This window comes from Trichechus manatus, unplaced genomic scaffold (genome assembly GCF_000243295.1).
Source record: "Trichechus manatus latirostris isolate Lorelei unplaced genomic scaffold, TriManLat1.0 scaffold00179, whole genome shotgun sequence".
Taxonomy (NCBI): domain Eukaryota; kingdom Metazoa; phylum Chordata; class Mammalia; order Sirenia; family Trichechidae; genus Trichechus; species Trichechus manatus.
Window position 1 is genome coordinate 1878279 of NW_004444115.1, and position 21405 is coordinate 1899683.

The 21405-nt window shown below is 39.9% G+C and overlaps 1 protein-coding gene across 4 annotated transcripts in view; it reads right to left on the reverse strand.

The window, feature by feature from the left end:
• The window catches only part of SAP130 (Sin3A associated protein 130), a 92882-nt gene that overhangs the window by 51149 nt on the left and 20328 nt on the right, over nucleotides 1–21405 (reverse strand). For all 4 annotated transcript variants that reach the window (XM_023741365.1, XM_023741368.1, XM_023741366.1 and 1 more), the window contains exons 3-7: nucleotides 17646–17881; nucleotides 16768–16926; nucleotides 12779–12890; nucleotides 8247–8371; nucleotides 6357–6481 (exon numbers count right to left, since the gene is read on the reverse strand). In XM_023741365.1, the coding sequence (XP_023597133.1) occupies nucleotides 6357–6481; nucleotides 8247–8371; nucleotides 12779–12890; nucleotides 16768–16926; nucleotides 17646–17881 (757 nt within the window). The remainder of the gene's footprint in view (nucleotides 1–6356; nucleotides 6482–8246; nucleotides 8372–12778; nucleotides 12891–16767; nucleotides 16927–17645; nucleotides 17882–21405) is intronic.

The following is a 21405-nucleotide window of genomic DNA, read 5'->3' on the forward strand; positions in this document are numbered from 1 at the left end:
CAAACTGATTAGAGGATGGCTTTCTGCCTGCAGGAAGAGAATGAATGGCGTATCATTAGAGTTCAAAGGAAAGCTGCAGGCCTTGACACAGATGCAGCTGCGGAACCTGGTGGACCTCACTGAGGAGAGCCACTTTATTGGAGACAGGTTTTTAAAATAGTCGATGAAATAGTTCATGGAGAACACTGCCATGGAAGCTGCTCCTCTGCTAGCATTTACAACGAACAATATTAAGAGACATACCTGTATACATGTCATTAGGGCAAATGAACCTAGTTATGAAAACAATTTGAAGATCCTTATAACCAAGAAGAATGCCTACAAAATCACAGAAAGGGGCTCCTCAATTCAAACTTAAATGGGCTCCTATTTTAAGAGGTCCAGCTCATGCAAAAATATACCCTAAAAAGAATATTTATATTAAGTTTTTAAATATATTTTCAAAAGCAAAGAATATAGTTGTATTGTTTTCATGTATTTTAATAAACAATTATTAATATTTAAATAATGCACATTACATGCCAGACATGTTTTAAGTGATTTATATATATTAAATATAGTTAGTCCTCACAATGAACACTGAGGTAGGTAATATTACTAGATGAAGAATCTGAGGCATTTACTCTGTGACCAAGCACTCTCACCTCCACGGATCTACCATGAAGACATACCATCGCAAACATGGAACAACATATGCCAAAAAGCCCATCAGTATATTCACACACCACGGTACAACGCAGCCGGAAAAAAGTAAGATCTCTATGAATTGATTTGAAGTCATCTCCAGAATATATTATTAATAGAAAAATGCAAGGTATGAAATAGTATATATGATAGATATGCTACATTTTGTATAAGAAAGAAGATAACCAGGAAAGTGTATGTGTTTATGTGTGTGTTATACTTATTTTTGCAAAAAGAAACCCTGAGAGGGCAAAGCAGGGAATAAAAGAAGTAGTGACTTACAAAAACCAGGTAACGATACGGGAGGCCACAGGGCTGGAAGGGAGACTCACTAGTCCACCTTGTTATACGGATTTGACTTTTGAACCAAGTAAAAAGCTTACATGTCAAGAAAAGTTAAATCCAAAGGACAAAAGCAAATCCTAAAATTCAAAAAAATAAAGATATAATCCTAACTACATATTAAATTATAATAAAGCAACACTGGAAGGATACCCGAAAAGCTACTAACAGATTACTCTAGGAAACAGACGGAAAGGACCACGAGACATTGGTAGATGTGAGGCCAACCAGAGAATCACATTCTTTATTGTACACTTTGTGAGTATAAATTAGGAAAAATAAAACATCACTACACAACTCTAACAGAAAAGAATCACTTCAAGTGACTTTCAAATACATTCCTACTCTCCTTAATGGACCTAGTCTGAGGATAAAGAGAACTGTCAAGTGTTCTCAAATTTTGCTCAGTTAGTCTTACTGTTAGTAGTGATACTGGTGTTATTACTTCAAAACTTTTTTTTGCATACTGTAGGGTGAAAATAAATAAGTAGTTATATTAATATTAATCTTAAGGAAACAAGGTTTTCAGTGTAAGAGAAAAGACACAAAAATAAAATCTAAGACAGAAAAAACTTGTAATACTAAATTTTATTTGGAAATGTCAGTCTGAACATAACTGGCTTTACTATACTTATTTACTATCTCTGTCCTGAGAAAGTCTGAAAGCAATAGTACCCTAGCACCCAGACCTTGGGTCCTACATCAAGGGATCTTTGATGAAATAGCTGACCTCAGGACTAGGGAAGCAGGAAAAGTGTAAGCGAGCTGGAGACATCTTGTACCAGAAAGAAGAAAGCGCTCAAAGACTGATGTTGTTAGGTGCCATCAAGTTGATTTCAACTCATAGTGATCCGCCAACCTTTCAGTTAGCAGCCAAGCACTTAACCATTTGTGCCACAAGGGCCCCTCCAAAGACTACTAGAAGTTATCAAAAGGACCCTCAAGCCAGCTTGAAAGGGCTGTCACTAGTCAAATTAAAAAAAAAAACTCTAATATTGTATGTTCTCACTTTTATGAAATGACATGAACAGGTCAATATACAGAAACTAATGCTTATTAGTAGTTACCAGGGATGGGGGGAGAGAGGGATATTCACTCTCTGGATAGTGGACACCTGCTTTTTCGGCGGCGGGAAAGGTAACACCAAATGAGGGTTAAGTGTACACAGTTTGACGAAGGTTACTGATGTCACTAAAAAGTACACAAGAAAAAAGGACCTGTTGGTAATTGGTATGACATATACAATTTTGAAACAATAGCAAAGACAACCAAAAAATATATGTGCATGTATAATTGTACCTATGTAGGCATATATATGTATAGGTATAGGTATGTACATATGTGCACATATATAGGTGTATGCATATGTATATGCATCTATGTGACTTAACAGACATACATTCATATAGATAATAAAGCACATAGGGGTCATAGTTACGGATACTTCTTAGCCATAACCAAATAACTCATGGGACTGGATTTCTGGGTTTGAAGGATTAGGACCATAGTCTAGTGGGACATCTCAGTCAATTGGTGTGATATATAAAGTTATGTTCTACATCCTAGTTTGGTGAATAGTGGCTGGGGTCTTAAAAGCTGTAAGCAGCCATCTGAGATACAACTATTGGTCTCTACTAGTCCAGAGCAAAAGAGAACGAAGGAAACCAAAGACTCAAAGAAAAAACTGGTCTACAGGACAAATAGTCTACACGAACCATGGCCTCATCTACCCTGAGACCAAAAGAACCAGATGGTGCCTGGCTACCACTACCAACTGTTCTAATCAGGGCCACAACAGATGGACCCCGACAGAAGGAGAGAAAAATGCAGAACAGTACCTCAAATTTCTTAAAAAAAAAAAGAAAAAAACACAACAAACCAGATCTCCTGGAGTGGTAGAGACAAGAGGACTCCCCAAACTACTGCCTGGGGATACTCTTCATAGCTTGAACCAAAACTAACCTGAGGTCACCTTGTAGCTAAACAACAAATTGGCTCGAAAAATAATGATTATCACCTGTAAGTACTATGCTCCTTTAAAAAATCACCTATATGAGCCTAAACCAGTCAACGATTACTTTAAAACAAAGATGAGAATGTAAGAGGGCAGCGAAACTAGATTAATGGAAACGGAACAACCAGAATGGAAATAATGAGAACGTTCATGCATTGTGAAGAATTAATCAATGTCACTGAACAACTTGTGTAGAAAATAGCGAATGGGAATCTAAACTGCTATGTACTCCTTCACTGAAAACACAAAATTATTTAAAAAAAAAGAACCAGGCAAAAAGATCAAGGTCTTCTTAAAGGGTTAAAGAAAAAAAATACGCTGGCCTCAGATTTCTCTACAGTATCATTCAACTCTAGAAGGCAGGGAGAAATACCCACTAAGTCCTTATGGAAAGAGTATAGAAATTAAAAAAATTTATATTGGCTTACATATAAAGATAATCTGACAATTTTGAGCAAGTAAAATCTTGGAAAGTGTTAGTCCCATAAACCCTTCTTAAAAAAATGAACAGAGAATAAATTTCATCTGAAATGAATGAAAAAAAAGGTGAAAGAACTGATAGACAGTATTGAATCTATTCAACAGAAGGAGTAAGACTTCCCACTTAAATTTTTTTGGCACTTCCTTTCTTTTTCTATGCCTTGAACCAATTTAATTATCATTGGGGAGATCTAGTCTTTGAGAGTGTGACAGAATTCTCCCATCGAACTGTCTGGCCTGGTGCTTTTCTAAAAGACAGTGCTTTGAATATTTTTTTCTATTTCTTTTATAGAGATTAGTCAACTTAGACTTTCTATCTCCAGAATTCAAAGACAGATATTAGGAATTTACCATAATTACAGATCTACTTTAAAAAAAAAAAAAATCATTAGGGTTTCTGTCTGTTTAATTTACTAGTTTATTTCCAGTGCCTAGAGCAGTGCCTGGCACATAGGAAGTATTCAATAAATTTTGTTGTATGAGTGCTGAAAATGCATCTGACAAAATTTAATAACTTTTTTATTAAAAACAAAAACTCTACATTGGGAAAAATTGACACTTTGGTTACATGATTAAAGAAAAACTTCAACCACAGTTTTCATTGTACACCCACTTACACTAATAAATTTCATTATACTATCCAAAAAAAACACAACTGTATTTTTTCTTGCTCAGACAAGGTTAAAATGAAGAGCAAGAATAACAAAACAAGTCTATTTTATGTTAGGTAGCTGTGCCTCTTTATACTGCAGGCAACACCTTCAATCCTCACAAAGCAGAGTATCCCCATTCTACTGAAGAGGGGACTAAGGACTGAAGAAGTTAGGAAACTTACCTAATGTCACAAAGCTAGTAAATTTTAGAGCTAACAGTTACAGATAAAGTCCTATGCACTCTTCATTTAAATGTCATTTCTTTACAGTTATGTCCTAGGCCGTCTTCTCATTTTATTCATTCCCCATGAATAGATTCAGATACTGCAAAGCTTTAACTGTGACCCACATATCGATGACTCCCCTAAACCTATTACCTCCAGCACAGACACTTCTTCTGAGTTTCAACTGCCTATTGACAAGAGCCACTTGGTTATTCCACAGCTAAACTCAATATCCCAAAACTCGACCTTTGTTCTAAAACCTCCTTTTCCTTTCCTTTTTATTTACTTGGTCAACTAAGGAAGAAATCTAGGAAACAACTCAGACTCCACCCTCTCCCGCACCACCCTGCCCTTCTTCCAATATGTAATCAAGGTCCTAGGGACAGTCTCTAGCTTCTAACAGCTCTATTCTCCATGCCTACTATCCCTCCTTTTGATCAGTGAATCACTTCTTGTTACAATACTGCCAAAGACTCCCTCTCTGGCATCCACATATCCAATGGCAAGAATCAAGAAAGACCACCAGAACTATGTGCTCCGGGTAAGACCCACATCCTACTACCCTCTCCAACCTTACAGCCTCACCACTGTAATATGGCTTGGAGATCATGCATCACTCAAATAAGAAGTCTCTGAGATCATCTGTCATCAACCAGACTTTATTTCTACATGACTCTGTAAATTGCACTATCTTCCCTTCTCAAAACCCCAACCCGTTCACTTAGATCCATTTATTAGCGAAATCCCCTATATGCTTAACCTCTCCTCTGAACGTATCCTTTACCTTACTTTCTTGCCCTAATGAATCTTAGCTCTCCCCCGAAAATACTGCTTCCCTGATATAGCCCTCTCAAGTGGGGCCATTTTTCTCTCATAAACCTCTTCCAAACCTCTTTCCTGGGCTCCAACTCATATATCAATCTGTATCAACATCTCCAACTTGGATGCTCAGAAGTCATCACAACCTTAAAATGTCCAAAACCAAAGTCTGGAATTTCTCCCCAAAATCTATTCCTCCCACTGTTCTCCACACTCCTAGCTGCACCGGCCAAATATCCAGCATCATGCCCTGGCAGGAATTTCTCACACCCTTATGAATTCCTCAGAAATCCTCTTGACTCTGTCTTCAAAATATATCCACAATCTAACCATGTCTTTCCACCTCCAACATCATCTCTGCTAGATTACTGCCATAGCCTTCTAAATGATCTCTGTGATTCCAACTTTGCCTCTCCACAGTCCACTCTCTTCACAGCAGCCAGGCTGATCCTCCTAAAACTTCAGATTATGGTACTCCTCTGCTCAAAACTCTTCTAAGGTTTCCCATCGCATTCCCAGCAAAGCCCAAATCTTTACACTGGTTCATAAGGCCCAACATCATCGGGGCCCTTGCTACCTCCTGGACTTATCTCCTGCCACTCCCCTACTAAGGGCTTCTTTGCTGCTCCTTAAACATGGCAAGCACATTCCTGTCTCACAGCCTTTGCACTTACTATTCCCATTGTGTAGACTGCTCTTCTCTCAGACAGTCAGATAGCCTACTTCATCCCATCTTTTCATTTTCTGCTTATATGTATTCTTATTAACAAAGTCTTCTCTAACCACTTTATATGACATAGTGAGTCCTCTGTACAGCCAATCTTGTTGCTACAAATCCCCCTTACCCTATTGAATTTCTCTGCAAAGCACTTATTACCCTCTAACAAATAATATATTTGTTTACTCTGTGGCTCCAGCCCCTAAAAATATTAACTCTATGGAGGCAGGAATTTGTTCACTACTTTATGCCCAACATCTAGAGCAGCACATGGCTCATAAAAACAAAAACTCAAAAAATCTCAATAAATATTTGAGTTAAATAAACAAGGGAGTGAAGGAAGAAAAGAAAAAAGGGAAGGAGGGATAAGAGGAGAGATGGCGGATGGGATCATGGCTCAATGTTCAGACCCCCAACTATACCTAAGTGCTGAATCAGTGGCATGTGCTGCTGTTGTAGTAATGACTGGAGACTGAGCTCTGGTGGCTGAGACAGTTGCTACCACAGCAGGAGGGATGGTATTAGAGGTGGTCACAGGTGGACGAGACTACCAAGAGAAGAGAAAAAATATTTCATTTAAAACAAAAAGCATAACAAATATACTAAACATTAGAAGTATAACTGGAAACTCAGGCCTCCTAATAGATGTATTTTTTGCCAAATGAAAGTAAATTCTCACCACTCTGATACGAAGGAATTCTCTTTTCACATACATTGTTGTAAGGCCAAGAAATAGAATTATCAAAAAATCAGTCAAAATTATGTCCTACCATTCATACATACTGGAGCCCTGGTGGTACAGTGCTTAAGAGCTTGGCTGCTAACCAAAAGGTCGGCAGTTCGGATTCACCAGACGCTCTTTGAAAACCCTATGGGGATGTTCTACTCTATCCTATAGTGTCACTGTGAGTCGGAATCCACTTGACGGCAATACGATTCACACATACTGGGACCTAATTATTCAGTTCTACAGTTTCCACAGATCTGCTGGTTCTGAAGCAGACATTTCACACCACCCACCACCATCAAGTGTCTTCCACAGAAGGCCCATTCGGCTACTAGACAGAGCTGCTCGCTCTCGGGCCCTCTGCAAAAGGTGACAGAACTCTCTGCAGTAAAAGAGTCATGGTGCCCAGATACTTTCTGGATGTCTTCATATGGCTACAATGCCATTACAACTGCACCTGTGTGTAAAAGCTTCACCTGACAAGCAAGGTTTACCCGGGCTTCACCCACATGTCCACTGTCACTCTTTACATAACCTGAGCTCTTGTGATTCTTCACTCAGTCCTGAGCCTGCATGTCTACAGTTAAATTACAAGTCTGCCCATTCCTTATCCCAATTTTTTCAACTCCAGCCTGCTTACCTGCTGCTCTCACTGTGGACAGCTTATCTTACACAAGGGTTACTGCAGTATCTTCTCCACCAGTCACCTCCCTGTCTTGGTTCTCCTCTTTCTCCAATCCTTTGTATACCATACCATCCATACTCCTGGGGGCCTAATCACCCTCCAAATAGGTTTTCTTGGCCAGCAAGGCGTTTTGTTTTAATTTGCAATCTTTAGGCTGGACATGTACTAACCAGTATCCTAATCAGGACTATTCCTTATTGTCTTAAACTCAGCTGTTTCACACACATTACCTGCCTGGCCCCTGAAGGCATGTGGACGTTAACTTCTCTTATGTAATTCGGCTCAATTAACCTTTCAGAGATTATTTCTTTGATCATACATCACTACGCACAAAAATTTCAGTGGTTCTCTGCTGTCTACAAAATCAAGTCTACACTCTGTATGACAGAGTCCCCGATTTACAGACACCACATTATCAACCACTAATGCAGTACACACTTCAGTAGTGCTCAGGCCATAGATTTCCTTGAAAGTAAATTGAAAGTCACGAATCATCTTACTAGAAAAACACATACATATACAAAAATGTGAATAAAAACTTTTAGAACTTTATAAACCCCTATCTAAATTAAAACCCCTCAGTTCTAGCCAGCTGTAATACACATCATCTGAATACGCTACAGCTATCATGCTCTTATCACTGTTCATATTATTTCCTCCCTTAAAGCGTCCTCCTCTTCATACCTCTGAATCCTCACTACTACGCTCATCCCAATAAAAAGCCTTCACGTACTCTTTTCTAAATTCCTACATGATGCTGTATATTATTCAACCTTCTCTATGTCTTGGTAACTAGACTGAAAGTTACTTAAGGTCAAGGCGTGCACGTGGCTAGCAGAGTGAGTAACTCAGAGCAGGCACTTAATACTTGCTGGCTGACGACCCCCAACCTAGACGTGCCTGGATCGGTTGGTGAATGATGTGCTGCACCGCTGGTTGCGCCGTAGCAGCATTTGGCAACTGGGAAGTCGGCCTCAGGACCGTGGTTACTTTAGAACTGGACATCACCGCAGCAGCCGCTGCACCTGAAAAAAATTTTCATTAGTTAGTACGGTTTAGGGGCTCACGATTCAAGTAGATCCAATTGTATTTCCTAGGAAAATAGTCATAATAATTTTTCAAACTCAGCTAGTTAAGTCAGTGCTCCTCAAACATTTTAGCTATAGGATCCCTTCACATTTTTAAACATCACTGAGGATCCCAAAGAGCTTTTGTTTCTGTGAGCCTTCCTACTTCTACTTCTAACAGTGGAGTTGAGTGGTTATCAATAGTTGTACTATGCCCAAATGTGTTACTGCCACTTGCACTTGTTACTGTGTATATATAGTTTGACTACTTATTACATAAACTAATGAAGTATGATGGATCCCTGAAAGATGTTTCTATGAAATGCAAGTTAATCGTCTTAGAACAACTCAATAAAGACACTGCTTTAAAAGAAAAAAAAAAACACTGAGAAAACTTTAAAATATTTATTAATCTAAAAATAACAACGACGCCATTATATCAAACCAAACAATTGTCATCAAGTAGGTTCTGTCTCATCGTGACCCCATGTGCGTCAGAGTACAGATGCACTCCATAGGGTTTTCAACGGCTGATTTTATGGCAGCAGATCGCCAGGTCTTTCTTCTGAGGCGTCCCTAGGTGGATTCGAGCCACCAATCTTTCTGGTAGTAGCCAGGTGCTTAATTGTTTGTGCCACCCACGAACTCCTATAAATCCATTAGGTATTTATAAAATTTTTTTGTGACAGTGACTACATGAAAAAGTATATTTAGAGAGAAGATTAACACTGTTTTACATTTTTGCAACTCTCTTTAATGACTGGCTTGAAAGAAGACAGCTAGATTCTCATATCTCTTCTGCATTTAATCTGCTGTGATATGTTGTTTTGGTTAAAACATACTTGAAGAAAAATAACCTCCTACAAGCATGGTGTTGGAACATATAGAAATATTTAATTGTGGATATTCATCAAAACTCAACAACTGCTAATTTATCAAAGGTGGATGGCAATGTGGAATCTAAAACCATATCAATAAGCTTTTCATATTCTGTTACATTAAAATCCACTAGTCTGTCTTGCACTTTGAATGGATTTTTCCCCTATGTATGATGTAATGACATTCAAACTGTTGGTCATTTGGAAAATAACTGATTCCCTGCATTATCCAGATAGATAATCCAATTGTTGACACATTTCAATACACAATATAAAAAAGTCACATTCATTAATAGTACTAGTCCAGTTCCATTAGAAAAGTCTTTAAGTATTGGGAAGCTGTTAAGGTCACAGTGGAAAATGCCAAGTTTTCCAAAAATGATTTTCACTTGCAAACTTGAATTTTATCATTGGCAATAAATACTGTCATTTGCTTTTTCTTGAGAAAATGTCTGCCAAGTTCCAAAGTCTAAATAACCATAGTTTGTCTCTCAGTCATTCTTTCAAGTAAAAATGGTATTCCATGAAAAAACGACCAATATAGCTCACAGCTCAAATATCTGCGCAAGTGCTTCTTCTTGAGACATTAATCAACTTTCAACATTCAGCACGAGTGCTTTATCCATAGTTCCTATTTCATCATGTGAAAACTAAGAAGACGTACACAAGAGTTGAGACTTAATAAGATTAATAGTTTGTACTGCTTTTTCAAGGACATTCTTAAAACTGGCTTTCGTTTTTACAAAACTACAAGTACGTAGCAGTGAAGGACACTGTGACTCGTCCAGGTAGGGGCCACTGCCTTGATTCATGCTAAGGAGCCAGCGGTTTAACACCAGACAGCCACAGTTCCCTTTAACCATAATCGCCTCTGCACCTCTAGTGCAAATGTCAACATGGTGAAAACGGCAAATAACGCCTTCGTATTTTTATAAAAACAGTTCTGACCTTGCAGATCCCCTAAAAGGTCTGTGGATCACATTTTTGAGAGAACTACTGAGTTAGAAAAAAGAGTAAAACTAATTTTGTCTTTAACTTGACTTTGTTAAAAATGATTTTTACACTCCCAACAGAAGGTAACAATTTCTACTGGCCAATTAGTTGAGAAATCTCATTAAATTTGCTACCTTACAACCTTTTAGTATAAATTACTTTCATTGTACACAAGTTAAAAAAAAAAAATCGAGAGGTCATTATCATTAAACATTTAAAACATTCTGTATTAATAAACTTGGCTTTTTAAAACAAAGACCATGTTTAGACTACCCTAGCTTTGGGGAGTTCCACAGTATAAGGGATAAAAAAAAAAAAAACCCTTTTTTAGTCTTCTTTTTTATATTTTTTTTTAATCGTTGTGCTTTAAGTGAAAGTTTATAATTCAAGTTAGTCTCTCATACAAAAACTTATACATACATTGTTACATGACCCTAATTGCTCTCCCTGTACTGTAACAGCACACTCCTCCTTCCCTCCCCAGATTTCCTGTGTCCATTCAACCAGCTCCTGATCCTCTCTGCCTTCTCATCTCGCCTCTGCACAGGAGCTGCCCATTTGGTCTCATTTATCTACTTGAGCTAAGCAGCACAATCTTCATAAGTATCATTTTATGCCCCATAGTCCAGTCTAATCTTTGTCTGAAGAACTGACCTCAGGAATGGTTTTAGTTTTGGTCTAACAAAGAGTCTGGGGGCCATGTCTTCTGGGGTACCTCCAGTCTCAGTCAGACCATTAAGTCTGGTCTTTTTACTAGAACTTGAGTTCTGTACCCTACTTTTTACCTGCTCTGTCAGGGACTCTCTGTTGTGTTCCCTGTCAAGGTGGTCACTGGTGGTAGCCAGGCACCATCTAGTTCTTTTGGTCTCAGGCTGATGGAGTCTCTGGTTTATGTAGCCCTTTCTGTCTCTTGGGCTAATACTTTCCTTGTGTCTTTGGTGTTCTTCATTCTCCTTTGCTCCAGGTGGGTTGGGACCAATTGATGCCTCTTAAATGGCCACTCACTAGCTTTTAAGACCCCAGATGCCACTCACCAAAGTGGGATGCAGAACATTTTCTTAATAAACTTTGTTATGTCAATTGACCTAGATGTCCCCTGAAACCATGGTCCCCAGGCCCCCGCCCCTGCTACTCTGTCCCTTGAAATGTTTGTATTCAGGAAACTTCTTACCTTTGGTTTAGTCCAGTTGTGCTGACTTCCCCTGTAGAGTGTGTTGTCCTTCCCTTCACCTAAGATAATTCTCGTCCACTATCTAGTTAGCGAATACCCCTCTCCCTCCCACCCCACCCCATCCTCGTAGCCATCGAAGAATGTTTTCTTCTGTGTTTAAACCTTTTCTTGAGTTCTTATAATAGTGGTCTTATACAGGGACAAAATTGTGACCATGCTAAAAATTTATACTGCTTTATATTTACACAGACACACAATACACGTACCTATGTTGTACTAAAACTATAATAAGCATATATTAAAACCCATTGCCATCTATGTCTAGGGTCTTAAAAGCTAGCAAGCATCAATTGGTCTAAGATGCATCAATTGGTCTCAGCCACCTGGAGTAAAGGAGAATGAAGAACACCAAAGACACAAGGAAAGTATTAGCCCAAGAGACAAGAAATGGTCACATAAACCAGAGACGGCATCATCTTGAGACCAGAACTAGATGGTGTCCGGCTACCACCAATGACCGCCCTGACAGGGAACACAACAGAGATTCCCTGATGGAGCAGGAGAAAGGTGGGGTGCAGAACTCAAATTCCAGTAAAAAGACCAGACTTAATGGTCTGACTGAGACTGGAGGAACCCCGGAAAGCATGACCCCTGGACTCTCTGTCAACCCAGAACTAAAACCATTCCCAAGGCCAACTCTTCAGACAAAGATTGGACCAGACTGTGGGACAGAAAATGATACTCGTGAAGAATGCGCTTCTTAGCTCAAGTTGATATATGAGACTAGATGGGCAGCTTCTGTCCGGAGGTGAGATGAGAAGGCAGAGAGGGTTAGAAGCTGGCTGAATGGACACGGGAAATCAAGTGGAAAAGAAGAGTGTGCTGTCACAGTATAGGAGAGCAATTAGGGTCATATAACACTGTATGTATAACTTTTTTTATGCGAAACTAACTTGAAATGTAAACTTTCACTTAAACTACAACAATAAACAAAGTAAAATAAAATAAAACCCACTGCCATCGAGTGGACTCCGACTCATAGTGACCTGATAGGACAGAGTAGAATTGCCGCATAGGGTTTCCAAGGAGCAGCTGGTAGATTCAAACTGCCAATGTTTTGGTTAGCAGCTAAATGCTTAACCACCATGCTACTGGGGCTCCAAGCATATGTTAGACCACGCTAAAACTGTTTACTGCTCTGAATTTCTCTCTATAGTCCTGGAACTTCAATAGGCTGACTTCAGGCACATTCTGTATTAACATTCCTTCTACCGAATGAGTATATGCCATTTCAAGAGTCTGAACAGAACCTGCAGTCTTTACCTCGAGGTAAATGAGAAGCTCCTATGTGAAGAGGGGGTCCAGGAGCATTGCTGCGGATGATAGACATCTGTACATTTGTGGTCATGATATGATGCAGGTTACTGGGATGTCCCTGAAACAAATGGGATGGAATGTTATTTTCATGTGGCTGGTCATTACTTAGCTATTGTCTCTAGGAAGTCAGCTGACTCCAAATATGGGTTAAGTTGTTCCTTTTAGATAGTGAGTACCCAAAGGGAAAGGACTGAAGGCATTTAATGTTTTTATGTTTAGCACACTGCATGATGACCCATGCAAACAGTCATGTGGTCAGTGACCTTGAGGATTCCATCAACTGCTTAGGGCCCAGTGGTCCCAGTAACAGATGACACATGTGACTGTCCAATTTAAGAAACTCTTATCTCCAATATTAGTTTTTCAAACTTGCTTTCTCTGTTCTGGCCAAAAGTTTGTTGCTTCCCATTCTCACTACTTCCTTTACATGCTACTGTACCTATCAAGTTTTTGATGCAATATGGATTTCTAAGTAAATTTCAGTCGGCACCCAATAGGTTACTTCCCTACCAGTTCTTTGGCTTACCCCTTAAATGTCCCTTCTTCACATTCTCCTAACCCTCTGATACCAGTGTTTCTTGGGTTGGGGTTTGAGTACTTCTGGGAATACTTAGCAGTATGACCACCCCAACCCCCCCAAAAAAAACCCCTAGTGCATCTTTTTGGAATACTAAGTTTTCTTGACCACCATTCATTCATCTGTCAGTTTGTAATACTGTGGTAGCTCGCGTGTTGCTGTGATGCTGGAAGCTATGCCACCGGTATTTCAATACCAGCTGGGTCGTCCATGGTAAACAGGTTTCAGTGGAGCTTTCCAGACTAAGAAAGACTAGGAAGAAGGACCTAGAGATCTGCTTCTAAAAGAACTGGCCAGTGAAAACCTTATAAATAGCAGCAGAGCATTGTCTGACACAGTGCCAGAAGATGAGCCCCTGAGGTTGGAAGGTACTAGAAATACAACTGGGGAAGAGCTGCTTCCTCAAAGTAGAGTCAACTTTAATGATATGCACGGATGCAGTCAAGCTTCCGGGCTCTTCATTTGCTGAGGTGGCATGACTCAAAATGAGAAGAAATAGCTGCAAACATCCATTAATAATCAGAACCTGGAAGTATGAAATATGAACCTAGGAAAACTGGAAGTCATCAAAAATTAAATGGAAAGCATAAAGATCGATATGCTAGGCATTAGTGACCTGAAATGCACTGGTATTGGCCATTCTGAATTGGACAATTATATGGTACATAAAGAAAGCAAAAGGTCATTAAAAAGACAGGAAAGAAAGAAAAGACCAAAATAGATGCCAGAAGAGACTCTGAAACTTGCTCTTGAATGCAGAGCATCCAAACTGAAAGGAAGAAATGATGAAGTAAAACAGTTGAACAGAAGATTTAAAAGAGCAGCTCAAGAAGACAAAGTAAAGTAAATAACAAAATGTGCAAACACCTGGAGTTAGAAAACCAAAAGGGAAGAACACGCTCAGCATTTCTCAAGCTGAAAGAACTCAAGAAAAAATTCAAGCCTTGAGTTGCAATACTGAATGGATTCTACGGGCAAAAAAAAAAAAAAGCTGCTGTCGATTCTGATTACAGGGCCACTATGAGTCAAAACTGACTAGACAGCAACGGTTTTTTTATCAGCAAAATACTGAATGATGCAGGAAGCATCAAAAGAAGATGGAAGGAATATACAGAGTCAACGTACCAAAAAGAACCGGTCGACGTTCAGCCATTTCAGGAGATAGCATATGATCAAGAACCAACAGCACTCAAGGAACACGTTCAAGCTGCACTGAAGGCAATGGAGAAAAACAAGTCTCCAGGAATTGATGGAATACGAACTGAGATGTTGCAACAAATGGATGCAATGCTGGAAGTGCTCACTCATCTATGCCAAGAAACTGGGAAGACAGCTACTTGGCCAACTGGCTGGAAGAGATCCATATCTGTGCCCATTCAAAAGAAAGGTGATCCAACAGAATGATGAACTTATCAAGCAATATCATATGCAAGTAAAATTTTGCTGAAAATAATTAAAAAATTGTTGCAGCACTGCACTGACAGGGAACTGCTAGAAATTCAAGCCAAATTCAGAAGATGATGTGGAACAAGGGATATCACTGCTGATGTCAGACGCATCCTGGCCTAAAGCAGAGAATACCAGAAAGATGTTTATCTGTGTTTTACTGACTATGCAAATGCATTTGACTGTGTAGATATTAATAAATTATGGATAACATTGCGAAGAATGGGAATTCCAGAACACTTAATTGTACTCATCTGTACACAGACCAAGAGGCAGTTGTTTGAACAGAACAAGGGGATACTGAGTGGTTTAAAACTGGAAAAGGCGTGTGTCAGGGCTGTATGCTTTCAACATACTTACTCAATCTGTATGTTGAGCAAATAATCAAAAAGTCAGACTGTATGAAGAACACAGCATCAGAATTGGAGAAAGACTCATTAACAATCTGTGATAAGCAGATGACACAACCTTGTTTACTGAAACTGAAGAGGACATGAAGCACTTACCGATGAAGATCAAAAACTACAGCCTTCAGTATGGATTACATCTCAACATAAAGAAAACAAAAACTTTCACAACTGGACCAATAAGCAACATCATGCTAAATGGAGAAAAGACTCAAGTTGTCCAATGATTTCATTTTACTTGGATCAACCATGAATGTCCATGGAAGCAGCGGTCAAGAAATCAAACAACATACTACACTGGGAAAATCTGCTGCAAAAGTGTTAAAAAGCAAAGACAACACTTTGGGGACTAAGGTGTGCCTGACCCAGGCCATGGTATTTTCAATCGCCTCAGACATATGAGAAAGTTGGACAATGAATAAGGAAGACAAAAGAATAATTGATGCCTTTGAATTATGGTGTTGGGAAGAATACTGGATATACCACAGACTGCCAGAAGAATGAACAAACAAATCCATCTTGGAAGAAGTACAGCCAGAATGCTCTTTCAAAGCAAGGATGGTGAGACTTCGTCTCATGTACTTTGAACGTGTCATCAGGAGGGACAAGTCCCTGAAGGACATCATGCTTGGTAAAGCAGAGGGTCAGCGAAAAAGAGGAAGACCCTCAATGAGATGGACTGACATAGTGGCTTCAACGATAGGCTCAAACAAAGCAATGAGTGTAAGGATGGTGCAGGACCAGGCAGTATTTCGTTCTGTTGTACATAGTTGCTATGAGTCAAAACAGACTCAACGGCACCTAATAACAACAAAAAGTTTTCTTGAAAATATGAACAAAAAGAGTTTTAAGGTTTAGATTTTCCATTGGTAAGTAGTTTAAAATACTGAATAATCAAATCATGGAGCCCTGAAGGCACGTGGTTAAAGTGCTTGGCTGCTAACCAAAAGGTCGGCGGTTTGAACCCACCAGCCACTCCACTGGAGAAAGATGTGGCAGTCTGCTTCTGTAAAGATTTACAGCCTTGGAAACCCTATGGGGTAGTTCTACTCTGTCGTATCACGTCACTGTGAGTCTGAATTAACTAGACAGTAGTGAGTGGGTAGTAAACATCAAATCAAAGAAGCACTGTCAACACTACTGCTGTGAGGATTGCTTGATCCCATCGAAGTTTTCTATATACTCCAAGGACCAACCAGACTCTGAGCTCCTCAAGGACATGGACCATCTTATCTGCATGTGTATCTTACAGCAAGAGTAGGGCCTAGCACATATCAGATGCTCAGTACATACTGCCTAAGTAACAGACCACTATGCACATTAGTTCCTCCCTACTCCTTATAGCTGTCCTTCTTTCTCACGCATACTATCTTCCCTTAAGAGATATCAGTGACCATTTATGTTTTTATTTAGTACTGAGCCTAATGTACTGCTGGCATTCAATAAATAGTGATCAACAGTTTGGCATCTCAGTTTAAAAATCAGGAAATTAAGAGGAGAAAAACCTGTTGTCCACTGATTGTTGCCACAGGAATGGCTGAAGCTTGAGGGATGCTACTCTCCATGGTAACGGTAACCTGCCCTGGAACCTTTGGGGGAAGTGACAAGGCAGAAGGTGGAGCAGGAGCAATAGGACGGCTAGGCATGGTGGGCTTCGGGGGTGGCTGCAAACAGAAAACCACACGAAACATATCAATAGCCTTTTACTAGTGATGCATTTCATTCTATAGCTAACAGTGTGCAAGTCACGCCTCGAGAGAGCCAGGAAAGATGCCAGGAGTCTTATATATTTTATCTCTTAGCATCACAGTTTTTCCATTTCAGTACTAGTGTATCCATTTTACAGATGAGGAAATACACAGGGTAAGGCTAAGTGACTTGCTCAAAGCTACCCGGACAATAAAAAGTAGACTGGGAATAAAGCCCAGCTCTGTGTGGCTCATGGCCTGTGCTCTTTCTCCTGTGCAGTGTTGCCCCCCAAGTTTAGGGAGCAGTTAACAGAACACCCAGTAACTGAAACACACCTCAAGGTAATTCAGCAAGGCAGTTTTCTAGGATCCCCTGATATCAGCAAGCTTTCAATACAAAACCTTGGAGAAGTAGTGCCACTCCAAGATAAAACCTGGCTCAGCATGCCTATGACTTAAAATCAGTTTCAGAACGGATAAGAGAAAAGATCCTCTGATGCCAAGTGCCCAGTGGCACAAGACTAGGCACTGCAGAACTGATGAGCTCTCAGTTAGAGAAGAGCTGAACTGACAAATCAAAAAGAAAAAAACAAAGTAGGATACTAGTATACAGCCTAAGACAGTGTGAAAACTGTCATAAATATCAGCCAGTCTTTAGCTGGGGGTCAATGTGAAATTTTTAGCCTCTCCGTTACCTTCATAAGTCCCTCCGAAAATGAGAGTGGCACTGCTGGCGTCAGATGTGCTGGTGGGGCTGTCACTGTGACAGGCGTGCCCGATGCAACAGCATGGTGTGTGGACAACATCTGGACCTGTGGATAGGGCCTTACCACGACAGGCTCTTGCTTCTCTTCACGGGACTGGAGGGAGCTGCTGGGACCCAGGTGCTCCCTGGCAGTGACTTCAGCATCTCGACTAGGTTCATCGTTGACTAGGAAAGACATCAAGGGTTTCAAAGTCATATCCTCCTGGAGTTAATATAGCAGCACATACAAATATGGCACTTGCAGGTAAGTTTTAGGGTTGACAAACGGATCATTTCCTTGTGAGATTTTCTTAACAAGGAGAATTTGGGCGTTGATACACCTTAAGGAACCAGACCTCAGAGTGACAAATGTGGATCATAAGACTTTTTCTGGGTATTGTGGTCTTCCCATTCTTAGAACAAAGGGCCTGACAACCATCTAAAATGAGCTCAAATAGTTTCTTGAAAGTGCAATTCAGGATACAAGGCGATTTCATTTAAAACATTTATGACAAGCACTAGAAGAGACTAGATAACTGGGAGCTCCTAAAAATCAAACACTTATGCTTATCAAAAGATTTCACCAAAAGAATCAAAAGACAACCTACAGACTGGGAAAATTTTTTTGGCTACGACAAATCCGATCAGCGTCTAATCTCTAAAATCTACAAGATACTGCAAAACCTCAACAACAAAAAGACAAATAACCCAATTAAAAAATGGGCAAAGGATATGAACAGGCACTTCGCCAAAGAAGATATTCAGGCGGCTAACAGACACATGAAGAAATGCTCATGATCATTAGCCATTAGATAAATGCAGATCAAAACTACAATGAGATATCATCTCACCCCAACAAGGCTAGCATTAATCCAAAAAACACAAAATAATAAATGCTGGAGAGGTTGTGCAGAGACTGGAACACTTATACACTGTTGGTGGGAATGTAAAATGGTACAACCACTTTGGAAATTGATTTGGCGCTTCCTTAAAAAGCTAGAAATAGAAGTACCATAGGATCCAGCTATCCCGCTCCTTGGAATATATCCTAGAGAAATAAGAGCTGTCACACAAATAGATATATGCACACCATGTCCACTGCAGCCCTGTTCAGAATAGCAAAAAGATGGAATCAACCTAGGTGCCCATCAAAGGACGAATGGATAGACAAACTGTGGTATATCCACACAATGAAATACAACGCAACAGTAAAGAACGATGAAGTGGTGAAACATCTTATAACATGGAGGAAGCTGGAGGGCATTATGCTGAGTGAATTTAGTCAGTCACAGAAGGACAAATACTGTATAAGACCACTAGTATAAGAACTCAAGAAAAGGTTTAAACACAGAAGAAAACATTCTTTGATGGTTACGAGGGTAGGGAAGGAGGGTGAGGGTTATTTACTAACTAGATAGTAGATAAGAATCATCTTAGGTGAAGGGAAGGACAGCACACACTACAAGGGAAGTCAGCACAACTGGACTAAACCAAAGCTAAGAAGTTTCCTGAATATGATCAAATACTCTGAGAGACAGAGTAGCAGGGGTAGGGGTCTGGGGACCATGCTTTCAGGGGACATCTAGGTCAACTGGCATAACAAAGTTTATTAAGTAAATCTTCTGCACCCTACTTTGGTGAATGGCATCTGGGGTCTTAAAAGCTTGCAAGCAGCCATCTAAGATGCATCAACTGGTCCCAACCACCTGGAGTGAAGGAGAATGAAGAACACCAAAGACACAAGGAAGTATTAGCCCAAGAGACAGAAAGGGCCACGTAAACCAGAGACTTCATCAGCCTGAGACCTGAAGAAGTAGATGGTGCCTGGCTACCAACAATGACTGCCCTGACAGGGAACACAACAGAGAGTCCCTGATGGAGCAGCAGGAAGATAGGGTGCAGAACTCAAATTCTAGTAAGAGGACCAGACTTAATGGTCTGACTGAGACTGGAGTTACCCCGGAAAGCATGCCCCCTTAATTCTCTATTAGCCCAGAACTAAAACAATTTCTGAAGCCAACTCTTCAGACAGGGATTGGACTGGACTGTGGGACGTAAAGTGATACTCGTGAAGAGTGTGCCTCTTAGCTCAAGCAGATACAAGAGACCAAAGGGGCAGCTTCTGTCCAGAGGTGAGATGGGAAGGCAGAGGGTTAGGAGCTGGTTGAATGGACATGGGGAATTAGGGGCGGAAAGGAGGAGTGCGCTATCGCAGAATGGGGTGAGCAATTAGGGTCACATAACAATGTATGTATAAAATTTTGTATGAGAGACCAACTTATAATGTAAACTTCATTTAAACTATAACAATTAAAAAAAATTTATGAAAAAATTATAAAAACTTAATGTTAAAAAGATATTTAAATACATACAGTTCCTGAGTACAAGAACATACAAATTTTCACAACAAATTTCTCAGTCAAAACCCCCGCAGAGAGAACATGACTATATCTATCACTATCACAATGTACCCACTCTTTAAGACTCAAAAACTCCACTTCCAGGAATTTGTCCGATAGATGCACGGCATACATGTAAAATGACTTAAGTACCAAGGTTATTCATTTCAGCATTTTTATAACGTTAAAATATTTTTAAAAAAAAAACCCTACATGTCCATCAACAGGGGTTTAACAATAGGAATTATGGTATATTACCACAACAGAATACTATGTAGTTACAAAAATAAAATGAAAAAGCTTCCTAGGTCTTATGGAAAAATCTATAATGTATATTAAACGAAAAAAGCAAGATACAGAACAGGAGAATAATGTTGTTGCTGCTATCGTTAGCAGCCGTCAAGTCAGCCCCTGACTTCATGGTGACTCCGTGCACAACGGGATCGGACCACTGTGATCCATAGGGTTTTCATTCAAAATTTATCTCCGAAAGGCACCCAGTAGTTAGTATTTTGGTAAAACCTTCAGATATTTCTCACCTCTTTGTAATCTGGGGTGGGCTTTGGTGGTGCAGTGGTTAAGAGCTAGGCTGCTAACCAAAAGGCTGGCAGTCTGAATCCAGCAAGCCACTCCTCGGAAACCCTATGGGGGCAGTTCTACTCTGTCCTATAGGGTTGCTATGAGTCGGAATCCACTCAACGGCAACGGGTTTGGTTTTTATTTATTTAACTTTTACTAAGTGTAACATAAACAGTTAAGTGCAAAAATAAATGTTAATTGTGTAGCTTACTGAACTTTTGCAAACGGAATATATCTTTGTGACCAGCAACCACCTAGAGAAACAAAACACTGCTGTTCCCCTAGAAACCCTCCACTTAGCCCCATTCCCAGTCACTCTCCCTCCCAAGGATCTCCACTATGCTAACACTTTTAGATTAGTGTTGACTATTTCTGAACTTTATACAGACTTACAACGAATGTACCCTGTTGAGCCTTGCTTCTTTCACTTAACAGGTATGAGACTGATACATGTTTTACACCTAGAAGTTGAGTTTTCATTCTCAATGCTGTATAGAATGGCATTGTGCAAATAAACCACAAATTAGCTATCCATTTTACTGTAATGGGCATTTAGATGGTTTCCAGCAGTTAGTTCTACTATTAACGAATATTCTTGTACATGTCTTTTGGTGACCATATCGTCATGGACTGAATTGTGTCCCTCAAAAATGTGTCGTAAATCCTAACCTCTATGCCTGTTAACCTAATCCCATTTGGGAATGGGTTGTCTTTGTTATGTTAATGAGGCAG